We start from the raw sequence: 14,294 nt of genomic DNA, 5'->3' as shown, positions 1-14,294 counted from the left end.
GATTTTGTTTGAGATCTTAAACTTGCAAAATTCTTTAACAAAAAAAAAAATGTAGATTATGTAGATTTTTTTCTGTTTTGGTGTGAGGTTCACACAAATCAAGGATCCCAAGTAGTGCAAATATGTGCATATTGTAAGTTCTCTTTTCGCACTGCCATGAAATCATTACAATGTCACTGCATAATGTCCCCGTGGAGCTTTGGCTTTGAGTCAAAAGCCCAAAGATAAGCAGAGACCTATTGAATTTAGACATATGAAATTAACCTGGAAAGTAAAGAACACACCCACAAACCACATTTAGTTGCTTACTGGCAAACCTAACCACAGAAGAAATACATGCTTTGACTGAGACTAGATTAACATTAATACACAGCAAAATAAAAAAATAAAAACACAGACAGATGGACATTCAGTATGAGGTGTTAGGGTGGGGAGACACGGACCTGATCAGTAAAGCGCCTCCTCTTTTGCTCAGGAGACTTGACATAGGCCGCCTGGGTGTAGGCATAGCTTTTATAGCGAGGCTGAGAGGTGGGACTCTGCACTCGGCCCTGAGCCACACTCACTGTGATCTGAGAGCCAGACAGAGGACACAGTTGGATGGATATAGGACGGTAAAGGCAGGGAGGTGGAAGAACACACAACACAAAAGGCACATTGTAGGAGGCGGCGGGATACAAGAAAGCACACAAAAGACAGAGAAAGGAACAGAAACAAATGAAAAACTAATATGAATAAAAGGACATCAGCTCTGTTTCCGTCAACCTAAGTCAAAATGTCTTTAAAAATTAACATCAGGGAGGAGGTCTCTAGGTTTTCTGTCCATTCAGTGTAAACAGAACTTGGTTGTGGTTTTACCTTCAAATTTCCGCAGAACAGTAACAGGCCTATGAATGCTGAGATTGATGGTAGCATGATTAGCATGTGCTGAAATTCTTGGCTAGGACCTATGCAGCAGCACCCTGGAAGATATTTTTAAGATCCAGAAAATGGTGGGTAGCTCAAATTAGCATTGCTGTGTGCCTTTGTGCCGCGGATCAAGTCACTATAATAGCAAAATTAGCTTTTAGCGTTTTCCTAAGGATCCCAGAATACAAAAGAGGTTCACTCAGTTCACAAAGTTAATAGCAGACGAGCCTGTTTATATTCTCATTCATCCAGATCATTTCATTCAACAGAACATTGAATCGATCAGAAATGGACTGTTCTAGTAGTTCTCGATGTTTCGCCTCTCATCTGTGCAGGCGTCATCAGTTCACGCGCAAGGCTAGTTAGCACAGCGCTTGTCTGCGTGTTGGGGTACAAAGCTAACTAATTTATCCTCCAATTAGAGTCACGACCCAAACTACAAATTTGATCACTGTTTGGGGATGCAAAACGACAGTCGTTACGATGCCCTGTCGATAGATTGCTGCCAGTCAGCTGCAGTTGGGTGCAAACTCACTCATTAATATTTCATTCAGTAGTAAGAATGGTGGTAAAAGTACCGAAAAGGCAAAAGTGGAATTGTTGTTTGTGTGTTATTCATTAGTGGCTGAAGTATTGAGTCTCTTTGGAAAGGAAAAAATTAAGACATCGCAAGTGGGAGATTTTGTCGCTGTTTCGAGATGAACTTTCAACCTTAAAATCTCTGTCCAGAATATGCACATTTTTGTCCCTCTCAGAGGTTCCTCAATAAACGCGTCAGTGGATTTCAATTGCTTTTATGGGTATGGGGTGTCCAGTCTGCAGTGTAGCAGCTTTTGTCTCAGTGTGTTATCAGGTTTGAAGTGTACCACAATGTTGTGTTGGCGGAAAATCCTTTTGAGTTTGTCAGATAGACATGATACATGAGGAATGACAACATTGCTACTTTTCTTTCTCATCCACTTTGCTCTTGTCCTGTCCGGAACTGGATGCACTGTTCACAAATGACCAGCTGTGGTAAACGACAAGTTTTGAGGCTTTAATCAGTTGCCATTGCTCATTTTCTTTGGCCTGTGGGCTGCTTGGGACATTGTCAGCTCTGTGTTGTACCGTTGTGATCATGCCAAGTGGCTGGTGGGAATCAAAGAATAAATATCGGACAGAGCGAATGGGTTTTCTGTGAACCCCATCATGGAGGCATCCGCTGTCTCCAACGTGGTTCACATCAGGCAATCTACTGACATCCACAGATGCTATGTAGAGTAGCAGACATCATTTCTTCACCTTTGACCCTCCTCATTGTCATCTGAGTCCAATTATTCTAAAATGCGATCCATGTCCAACCCTAACGGTACAACAAATGTGATCTTTGCTGAAATATCTGCTAACAACAACCCGCCTTCTGCGTATTTTGTTTCCAAAGGGCAAGGATGGGGGTTGTCGTTAAGGAAACCGTTGAAGCTAATTTTGTTATTATAATGACGCGATTCGTTGCATAGTAACACACAGGAATGGCCATTTAAGCCACTCAATGTTTTATGGAATGTAAAAGTATCCCTCACATTACATGAACTCATTTTGATGGCCGTTAAAGCGCTCAAGCTTTTCTTTCTCTTCATTTTGAATGGAGCAGGAGGCTAACCGCAAACTAATTTGGTCATTTTGATCACTGGCGAGATCGGATCAGTTCATAACTCAGAACGGCGGCACATGCTAATCATGCAAACATCAAACTTGTTTTGTTAGCTTTCAAAGGGCTGATATTGACTTTTGGAAAGTTGGGGACAGAACCACAACCAAGTTCTATTTCATCACTAATTAAAGATACTGAATGAAAAAAAAAAAAAAAAAAATCAACATTCACTCCATGTCTTTAAAAGCGATGATACATTGCTGGTTAATGACCAGGCAGGGACAAGTAGGCAATTTTCTATGCTTCATTCAATTTATTTTAACCAGCACTAACGGATTAACTCTGCATTTGTATTTTGCCTTTTCGAGACTCTTTTTCTTTTAAGAAAAGACAACAGTGAGAAGGGAGGAAGAAAAGAAAGAGAAGAATATGGACGGGAAGTAATTGTGAACTAAGAGGACTCCCATTCTAAACAGAAAGGATTCTGGCTGTGTCCAAGAAGCATACGTCTTTTCAAGGATGTCCGAGTGATTAAAGTGTTGGTTTGATCAGATGTGGACTCACATTAGGGTTGCAAGTCCAAATTGCCTCACTTAACCAGTTACTGTATTCAACAAGCTGTTTTCACATGACCCATGAGAGTGTTTCATGTCTCGCCATCTCTGTTTGTACCTCTGGAGTTATGACTCACCTCCCTAATCTTGTCTACACTGTCGCCTGCGTGCCGTCTTTCCTCTTCATCTGTCACACTTTGTCTCTTGTTCCGCTGGCTCTTTTAAGGTGGATCAAGTGCTTCAATCGGCACAAACAACAAAGAGCAAAACACTGGCCCATCAGATGGCCCTTGGCTAATCAGCAAAGAAGTCCTGATCGCTATAACCTACAGATGTTATCCTGGTACCTTGATTTACGAGTTCAATTCATTTCAGAGACCATGCTCGTAAGTCAAAACACATGCTCAATCTGTTCTACCCTGTTAAAAAAAAAAAAAAGTCAAAATTTTTGTCATGTTTTCAACAACCCTCTAGAATATTGTAGTACTGTGCGAGCACTGTTATGAAGTATGGTCTGTATTGTTTGTTCCGCAGTCAGTGTTGAAATATTTTTGTGACAAGGGTGACAACCCCACAAAACCAATGCTATTCAGAAGCCAGTCTATGGCGTTTCATTTGTGAATGCGTCAGCATTAAGCTAGGGGACAAAATCATGTGGTTGTTTTAAATACACAATGTGCAATTCTCTTTGTTTCGAGTTTAGTAAATTTTAACCGGAAGGAAGCCACTTTTTAGAAGAATTGTTCAATATACGAACAACTGCTTGTTATGAAGCAAGTGGACTTTATTTCCACCATAGTGTGCTCGTCTCACTCGTATCTCAAGGCACTACTGCACTGCAAAAACAAAAGTTGACTAAACAGTTAGCATAACCCTCAACATCTTGAGAGTCTGGTCCTGTTCACAACCTAGGTGCTGATGCAACGCGGCGGTGACAGCTTTGCTCTGATGATGGCATATGAGGGGGGAGACAGATAATAGTAACCCTTGTTTTCGTCTGGTTTTTTTTTGTTCCTCCTCCCTCGCCAACAGTTTTATTGAGTAATTGTCTGCGCCAACTCTTCATGTCTGCACTCAGCATCTTAATTCACCATACAGGCTCTCAAAGTTGATACCTTTTTTCCTCTGCAAGAGCTTGCACGGAAGGCTGATGGTGCCATTAAACTAAGCAGTAATAATATTACCAACCATTACTTCCAGGAAGTACTCTAAATCTTGCCATGATTCAGTGTGATAGCGGGACACTGACCAGTAAAGGTCACAGGCGGGGAATCCAATTTACCGGTGGAAATCTGATCCCCCCCCCCCGATTTCACGGCAGTGTCTCCATTCAGCAATTCTGTCTCAATTTGCAGTTAATTTTCAATGCTCATGGGACACGTGATCATTCCACAAACAAAAGTGAATCAATATGGAATTGTTCCACGCTTTGCATCGCAACAACACTTCTGGGAAAGACTCCCCCCCACGACTTACGAGTAGGTGTGTTCAAAAGTCACTGATGTTGGACTTAAGACAATGCCTGGCTTTACCATGTCCATTAGAGCTCATGACGAAAACGTTTGATGGACTTTGTAGGTGTTATCAAATTCTTTTGCACCAAAGTCACTTGGTTAAAAGGTAAAGTAACATAAATTCGCTATTGATGTTCAAAGTCCAAAGAGACTCACCACGGTTGGCGCAAGCTAGAAAATAAGTCTAAAATTAGCAACGGTAATACTGTACACCCCGGTGTAATGAGGAGCCATTGAAACAGTGTCAAAATTTGAATATCGCCCAACTCTAATATATATGTCAGACAGGACCCCAGGAGCAGGCTGAGCAAAGAAGACCCAGAGACGGCAGCATTAAATAGCAAGGTGTGAGATGTTGGAATAGTGTTACATATATACATAATAGCAGTCCCAGAATCAAAATGGGAGAGACCTCCAAAGATGGTTGAGAACAACCAGGTTGGCCATGATAGTCTGGGACTTCCAGATCCAGCCTGACAAACGGGTGATGGCCAACCAGCCAGACATAATGGTGGGGCATAAACATCACCAAGAAAATGTGGAGGATAAAGGCAACAGCGGTGCCACTGGAGATCGGGGGACTGGGGGCAGTTACCCCCAAGCCAGATGGATGGCGCATAAAAGTACAAAACTGGGAACGGCTAAGATCCTGCGCAGAACCCTCAATCTATTGAAGGAGATATGCACACATTTGCACACACACACACCAACGCCTACTGTGTATATTCATTAATTGTTCAAAAATAAAGACACATAAGCTTTCAGCTCTCATAATACATTGAATAGAGAACTGCGTAATGTCGTAAAAAGTTGTTAAGACATCGATCCCTTCAATCAGAAGTGAGCCATGAGGGTTCATTACAATGTGAATAATGCTGACTGACAGCATCATACTTTTGATTTAACATCACATTTATAAAGCTGACAACATCGTTCATCATAAGACGCACGTCTCAACAGTGAGCGTACGTTTGCGGATCCAAGTGAGAACCCATAAGGGACAATAAACACTTTGAAGAGACAATTCACCAGAAAAAAAAAGTTGACCTCAGATGGCATGACTACAGCAAGGGAGTTGTGATGGGGAGGAAAGATGCAGGCGCAGTGATAGATTTTTATTTTAAGTTGAGGCCTTAATTAAAGCTCAACAAGAGGGCTCCTCTCACGCCTTTAATCCCCCAATCAATTTTCTCATCAGCTTCATGGCTAAATCAGGCTCGATGTCTTTGCAAGCTACACACTCGTCACTCTGCTGACAGTTGGATTTCTATCTGAGGTGGAGGAGACAATCTGCATTAAGGGCGAATCGCCGCCTCGTCTGAAATTTTTCTGACAAATTTTAAGGGTCCAGATGAGCTCTGAGAGAATAAAATGTGAATGATCAGATCCCCTTAAAAGTGAAATATGCACTCCCGCTTGGCCAAAATGAGTTAGTGTAATCCTGCTAACAGACAGACAAACAATTGCATAATCTACTTGGCAGAAACTAGCAGCGCCAACACAATGATTGGATGTTCTGCAGAGTAATATCTGACAAAAGAGCTGTCCCAAAACAGTGTAACTATGATTAAAAGCTTTAGTTTGTATCGACAATTAGCTGGCAGCGCAAAGCCCATTTGGACCCTTTAATATGAAGAGCGTACATGGAAGTCATTTTAGCTCTGTTTCCGCAGCAGTACAGTTTGGTTCCAATTGGGGAGCACTTCATTTGCTAAGCGCCCTCATGGCTCTTCCATGTCGTATCACTTATTCTGGAACACTTGCACATGCACAACAATGATAGACAAAGGGTAAAGCAAGACAAAGACTGTTGACTGTGATTGGCTGACAACAGCAAAAAAAATATATAATCAGGCAACAATGGAAATGGAATGGAAAGAATATCAATTGATTTTTCTGCAAAGGAGTAGAAAAATCAATCTTTTTTCAATCTGCAAATAATTATCCCCAAACCTTGAGGAACATATAACACTGGCATTGTTATCCATTGTTTACAAAGGACGAGCATCGTCTATGTTTGACCTTGCCACAGACATAACACGACACATTTTTGTAAACACTGTGTAATATCTTTTCAACTCCAAAGAAATTACACTTTGCTACAATGTCAGGTAGTCTGTGCACAACCTTGTATAACCGTAAATTTACCGTCACGTCAGTGTAATGTATCACACAGGTAATGTCTAAACCTTTGGCAAAAAAAAGTGAATACACCATTAAGTGAAAATGTCCAAATTGGGCCCAAATAGTCATTTTCTCTCCCTGGGATATATAACTCATCAGTGTTACAATGTTTCTAGTCTGAATGTGGAGCATGTGTGTTAAATTTGGCGTAGCAATTGTGCCAGAATGAAGCCTCTTCTAAAGATGAAGCACAATAAATCGCGTAGACAGCTTGTTTAAGACAAGACGACTGAAGACATGGATTACAGCAGACAAGCACGTCTCCAGACTTAAACTTGTTTGACCATTTGTGGGACGTCCTCAAACGGAAGGAGAGGTACCGTTTGCGTGTGTGCGTGTGTGCGTGTGTGTGTGCCCATACCCAACAATACCTGTTGGGAGTAGCGCTGTTGGGTCTGGATCTGGTAGTGATCCCCAGACAGGACATGAGACGTGCTGGCAGCACTGGCGGGCCGTGGCAGCGTCTCCACTTCCTGGATGGCCTCCATGGTAACGCTCTGCGGAAGCACCTGGAAGAGCGACGTCACGTACATGATGACGCTCTTCTTGTCGGGATGAGGCACCGCCACATCTGAACAATGACAAGCGAGAGAACAATTTTATTTTTCGTAAATTCTGTGCATCTTGTTTGCACAGTCAAGTGTTTTTATTATCACTAGTTTTCAGAATTCTTCACAGTCCGTTATTGTTTGCGTAACAAAGATTGAGTTACTACAATTTAAAAACAAATGCTGATACTTGGTTATGATTATATCATGTCATCCACTTTTTATAACCACTCATCCTGTTTATGGTCACGGGAATCTGGAGTTTACATGAACTGACTTTGGGTTATGGATAATGGCAAAATTGTTTAAATATGTACAGGCGTCAAATGATAAATGAGTGTAAATTATTGATGATTGTTTGACAATAAAACAAATGACTGCTTCAAAATGTAGCGTCACTGTGTTAAAATTTGTTTTGTTCATTCATCAGAGTAAACGAGACGACCATGTGGAATTATATATGCAAGGACTGCGACTACTAACCGCCCATTTTAAAACGGTCTTTGTCATATGAAAGCTTTTCAGTTATTTACTAGAGTATCTTAATTGCTTTCATGTCATCCCTTTAGATGTCTGATCTTTTTCTGATGCTTCCCCCCCAAAATCGTTTTAAATCAACTCATCAAAGCAAAGTGGACTCTCTGGTGTGATGGCAAACTTTGAAGCATGCCCCTCATTTTTATTACTTTTGCGTCTACTATTTCGATCTTTTTCATCTTCCAATTAGATGATTGGCTAGAATGTTGTGATGACAGATGTTTGTGTCCTTAGTTGGCAAATTCTCTTGGTGATGAATAGAAATGATCAGGGCAGTGGTTGGAAGCCGCAGAGAGGAAATACAATTTTAAACCAGGTATATTTGTTTAGGAAACAGCTGAGCTTCCGCTCTTTATAAAAGGGAATAAACTAACATATGTATACAAATATATTTGTTATACATACACACTAAAAAAAAAAAAAAAAACGCTGGGTTGTTTTCCTAACTTGCTTGCTGAGTAGTTTGGGGATTTAAGAAGATTGGTTTACTCTTATCCAAGTTTGAGCTAATTATTTTGTCTCAGAAAATTGGGTTGAAGATTGGATTTGGGTGGGTTCGCCATTTCACCTATACTGAGTTACTTGTATGACATGGCCAGAAACTTAAAGGTACAGTTTATAGAATTTAGTGCCATCTAGTGGTGAACTAGTAGAATGCAAAGACCTACGTTCAAAGCACATGCACACGCCTTCGAGAGACCACACTTGGCAAGCCTACCAACAATTTCGACGTTGCAAGAAAAATGTCATCACAAACCACTTCTTATATTCCCTCAGGCGACGAAGTCCATTGCATTTGTTACACATTCTGTAGTCATGATGTTGAAGAATTACGTTCACTAATTTGTCTCCTTTGGATATCCGTAGCAGAAAGATGGCGGTGAAACATGGCAGTTTCCCGTCAGGAGGCCCACCCTATCTAATATAATTAGCAAATATTTCACATCTAATTATATAATAAAAATTTAAGTTGATGTGATAGAGCATGTTTTTTGGCATATTGTCGAAATGAAAAGTTTGTTCAACAATGAACAATGAAAAATCAACACATTGTTACACAAGAAAAAGGAGCACTGAGTCAATGTTGCTTTATTTGAGGAAATATCGCCAGAGCATGTGTGTGCGTTTGTGAGTTACCTTCTGGGTCCAGCAGTCTGTCGATGCCCAGATGTTGTTCTGCCTTACTAAAAGCATGTTCCAGTCTGTCAATCGCCGACACCTTGGCCTCCACAGAGCTCCAATCAAACAGTTCTGGTCTTGAGTTGTTGGAGGGAGACAATGAATGATATTTTATTTAATAATCTGCTCCAGTTTTAGGAATTCTATTGCGCATGTGTGACAGTTTGGAAAAAAAGATGACCTAGAAATAAACTCTATCGGGTCCAACATGTAAAACAACCGCTGTTAAATCAATAAATTTTAAAAGCAAGTGCATTAAAAGTAAGGATGTCTAGCAGATATTCCAAAGTACCTGTGGCTGTGGATGAGGGCATTGAACGCCATCCCATCATTCCAGCTACTAGAGAAGTTGACCACATTGACCTGAGGACACAGACAGGCAAGAATGAAGAGGAACTCACCTCAATTGTGAGACGAGCACAACAATGAGCGGGCTCACAACTATTCGGATACATATTTGTATACTTGTATATCAAGCAACTTTTACTTTAATTCCACCTCATTTTCTAATTAAAATGTCAACTTTAACTAATTTCTCCTAACCGTCTTTGTTACTACAGCAAAATAAAATCAGAAGAACATGTTTGCTGAAGTAATGCCTGAAACACGGAGAACAATGAGATGCACTAAGGAGACCATTTGGGGTAGCTAATGAAAATGAGACGCAAACAACCAAGAAGTCTTTTCATGGCTGTACCGACAGTGTCTCTGATGCTCTTTCTTGCTTGAGGCCAGGAGACACCATGATAGCTAACACACAGACATTTAACAACAACAAAAATAATAATGATAATAAATACTTTTGATACTTATGGACAGAAAATGCGACTTTAAGACTTTTACACAAATAAGACAGCATTCTCCCAAGTGGCAAACTTCTACTAACCGTAATTTCTGTTCAGATACTTTTACTCTTCTAGAGGTCCGTAGTATCATGTTCAGAAAATATATATATGAATGTCACACAAAAATGAAAAAGTAAATTTTTTTGTTATTTTGAAAATGTTGAATGACCATCAGTTGAACTCAAACCCTCAGAAATCGAGTAAAACATTTATCAGCCTTTGCCTAATTCGTAGAACCACGCATAAGCGAAATTGCCGTAAATGCCGTAGTGAATGATACTGACCTGCGGGTACTGGCTTGTGTTCTGACGAACCCAGCTCAGCAGAATCTTCTCACTGTTTGTCTGCTGTAGGCCAGCCATCACCTCCTTCATCACATCCTTTACCTGAAAATGCAATTAAAGGCTTTCTGAGCAAATCCATATAAACACTCACCGGACAATTCATTTCACGGCTCATCCATAGCTTGTGATAGTTCTGAATTAAAAAAAAAAAAAAACTTAAATGCATGTGAGGCTTCTATTTTGAAAGGGAAGCAATTCCCTGTAACGATTTGTTAAGATTGAGGTGGGTGGTTGCTGCTTAGTGATTACAATTTGTAAGTACACCCTTTAAAAAAATAGATAAATAAATAAACCAAAAGTGTACAATTGAAGCCTGGTTCTGAGCGTCTGAATTTGACATTTTTACAAAGTATGTATTGACATTTACATTTCTAAATTGTACACAAGTAACATCTATTCAAAACAATACAAATTTTCCCTTGATATCGTGAAAATCAATTTAATGTTGAACACAATTGAGGAGTGTCTGTTGGCGCAGCCCTCGACAACCATTCCAGTTTCTCATAAGGCCCCTTGGAAAATTAATTGCCCACTCCTAGAACGATCTTTCAACTAATCTTGACTCTGGAGCTGGATTAGATGGCGGGGGAGGATGCCAGACAGACCTGGCAGGCCCAAGAGCAAAGTGAGGGAGTGCGATGGGAGCGTCTGGCAGAGTTTTCTATCAAGTCTTCAACTTCACACCTCCAGAAGAATTTTGTATCCATCCTGAAGGGAGCCGGGGATTCTGAGTATTTGTTACCTCCATTGCTGAGGCTGCTGATTGCTGTGCCACGTAAAAACCCTTAACTTACAGTCATGGTTAAAAATGTCAAGTTCTAAATGAAATGATCACATGCCATTCCAAATGAAGTTAAAACATGTAAGCATCAAAGGTTATCAAAAAAAAAGTGCTGATTTGTGTACACCTTTAATGCACATTGTGGTACTCATTCTTGTGTGTAGCTCTTGGCCACCAGGGGGCAATATAAGACACAAATACAACTATACTTGAGTAACAGCTCCTCGATGGGCTTCTCAAGCATGGCAACACTATCAGCCATTCTTTGCAGGAGATAAAGAATATGTATGAGTTTTGCTATCTGACACTGGGCAAAAAACCTTTACTTTAATTAATTAATTTATTTATTTATTTACAAATCAGCCCTCATTTTTTTCTTGAGCACATCAGTTTTTCAAGATTAAAAACAAAACTTAAAATATTTCCAAAACTTGTTAAAATTATCCAATATCAATTGTTTTGACATCCATCCATCCATCCATTATCTATACCGCTTCTCCTCACTAGGGTCCCGGGGGGTGCTGGAGCCTATCCCAGCTATCTTCGGGCAGTAGGCGGGGGACACACCCTGAACTGGTTGCCAGCCAATCGCAGGGCACACAGAGACGAACAACCATCCGCGCTCACACTCATACCTAGGGGCAATTCAAAGTGTCCAATCAACCTGCCATGCATGTTTTTGGAAACCGGAGTACCCGGAGGAAACCCACGCAGGCACGGGGAGAACATGCAAACTCCACACAGGATGGCCGGAGCCGGGATCTAACCCACGACCGCTGCTGTCTCTCACTGTGAGGCCATCGTGCTAACCAGTCGGGCCACTGTGCCGCCCTTGTTTTGACATTCATTTTTAGATTTCCTATTAACTATTTTTGTGTTAATTTATCTTTGCTCACCACATATAGTAACAGGCAAAACAATGAAATGCTCATCCAATAAATTACTTAAGGTACATAATTAACCTGTATATATACTTTTTGGAATGGTGTTGCGCTGTGATTTTTTTTAATGTAAAATTATGTACCTCAATAAAGGTTGAGAAACACTGGATTAAAGGGTAATAACACTGCCACATAGATGCTAATTGTCTATCTGGTGTTGTGAAGTAAGATGAGTCACTCGCCAACTCGTTTTTTTTATTTATTTATTTCTTGAAATTGACTTTATCTACAATGTAGTGGCATTGACAAAATATTGCGTATGTTTACATTTATACATGTCATTATTTATGCAAAAAGCAAAGGAAATGCGTATGTAATGCATACATGCCACTATCGGAAATGTGAGTGTCTATGTGTGTGGTTGGTTGTTGCAAGTGACAGATTTGGGTCACTTGTTCAGGGCCACGGAGGAGGTGTTGTATTTTTCACTGGCCAGAAGTGTATTACTTTTACATTTATTTCCTCAGGCAACTGCTCATGTGCATTTACACTCATACTGAAAGAGTGTAAAAAAGAAAGAAAAACCAAGACAAATATTAGCTCACAATTGTATGCGCCTCAGCACCCCAACCAACTAAATCTATTAATAGAGTTTGCAGTCAAGGGTCTCCCTCAAACAGTCAGACACAATTGGATGCACACACACTTTGTTAGACAGACATGCTCCAACGAATGTGGTCTGGGAAGGCAAAAAAGGGCAATGGGTGCTCATTTGGGAGTAGGTCACTGCATGCATTTCCACTTTAATTGGAGGGATGCTTTGACAAAGACTGCTTTAGTGTTTTCACTCTCTAACTCTGACACACACTGAACAGACTGAAATTCAATAGGTAGGCAGTCAAGCTCATGCCAAAGCAGCAGGTGGCGCGGTAACCCCTAAATCAATCTTTCCGATTTTTGGGGGATCACACAGTTTAGCCAGCTATCCTGGGGTGACCCCGGAATGGTCGCGTGTCAATCGCAGGGCTCGTACCAACAAAAAGACTGACTTTGGATAGTTGGAAGAAGTCACGAAAAAAAACAGGGTGAATATGCAAAAAACAGTTTTGAGAGATTTGAATTATTGTTGTTCAATGAATACTTGGATGATTTGCAGGCAAGCAAAATCTGTCGTTGCACTGCACCGCTTTTATTGGTGAAAAGATGGACCGCCAGAATAGAACTTCTGAAGGAAGCTCTATTTAAACCACTTATGCTAATATTTGTGTAAATGTTGCGATAACTGCCCTTTGGCCCAAAAATATCAAGATATGATTTTTAGGCCATATTACCCTGCCATTACCAACCCGTTCGTGCCGCAGAAATTGAACAGAGAATGAAAATGAATTAGGCAATTTTTCAGGGGCAAACAGAGAGCTGCCCTCCACAAACATGACCCCTCACCTCCCGCCCGCCTTGCCTCCAGTCTCTTTCTCTCAAACGTTCACACATGCCCCGATAGAAGGATGAGGAGAACTTGGAAATGAGCATTCAGCATAACAGAACTCGATGTAGTCACAATAGAAACTCAGCAGCAACACACAACAATAAAACAGAGTATAACCCAGTTTGTTACAATTCCTTAAACATGTAAACTCACTTGAGAATCAGATTTATAAATTTCATAGTAAGGTCTTCCTCATAACACCTGCCGCTAATTAATCATTAGCTAGCTCCAGGCTAATGTTAGTAGCAAATGTCAATTCATGAGCTACCGTTTTGTAGTGAAGATGTTTTATTCTTAGCTGGTGAGTATCTAAAACATTGAGGGAAATTTATTTGATTAGGAGGCCATAATTTATATTTTTGGCAATTGCTCACAAGGTTTTTGCAGACTAAAACTGTCACATAAAGAGATGACTAAATTTCAACACGGATTAATAAGCATGTGCCTCCAAAAGACTAAACCCAAGCCCAAAACTAAAATGGATGAGAAAAACAACATTGCTACAGTGCCTTTTCACTCTTTTTCAAGGTACCACGGAACTATTAATAAAACACTGCTGCTGCAACAGTGACCAAGGTTAATATACTGACTATATAACTTATCATTTATAACTGAAGCAGGAAGCAAATTCTCAAACACACACACACACACACCCACGCACACACGCACACCTGCCAGTGGAGAATGATGCTCCAGATGAGGCCCAGAATGAGTTTGTGATTGCCATCAACGATGTCCGTCGCGCCGATGTTCACCAACTCAACCTAGGGAAGGTGAAATAATGAAGATTAAATCAAACAATTATTCATACGTACATCGAAGGGCAATTTGGAGTCTTCACTTAACCTAATAAATGCATGTTTTTGGATTATGGGAGGAAACTGTTGCCCAAGAGAAAACCC

General features: G+C 40.5%; 1 protein-coding gene across 1 annotated transcript in view; it reads right to left on the bottom strand.

Annotated features, from left to right (window-relative positions):
* Positions 1-14,294, bottom strand: part of dmd (dystrophin) — a 128,957-nt gene that overhangs the window by 77,108 nt on the left and 37,555 nt on the right. Inside the window, exons 5-10 of the mRNA XM_088289733.1 lie at positions 14,064-14,156; positions 10,185-10,286; positions 9,348-9,418; positions 9,014-9,132; positions 7,163-7,362; positions 444-572 (exon numbers count right to left, since the gene is read on the bottom strand). Of these exons, the coding sequence (XP_088145859.1) occupies positions 444-572; positions 7,163-7,362; positions 9,014-9,132; positions 9,348-9,418; positions 10,185-10,286; positions 14,064-14,156 (714 nt within the window). The remainder of the gene's footprint in view (positions 1-443; positions 573-7,162; positions 7,363-9,013; positions 9,133-9,347; positions 9,419-10,184; positions 10,287-14,063; positions 14,157-14,294) is intronic.

This window comes from Idiotropiscis lumnitzeri, chromosome 3 (assembly GCF_059441095.1).
Source record: "Idiotropiscis lumnitzeri isolate Australia: NSW breed Sydney's pygmy pipehorse chromosome 3, RoL_Ilum_1.0, whole genome shotgun sequence".
NCBI classification, from domain to species: Eukaryota; Metazoa; Chordata; class Actinopteri; order Syngnathiformes; family Syngnathidae; genus Idiotropiscis; species Idiotropiscis lumnitzeri.
This window is presented reverse-complemented; position numbering and strand designations above follow the sequence as displayed.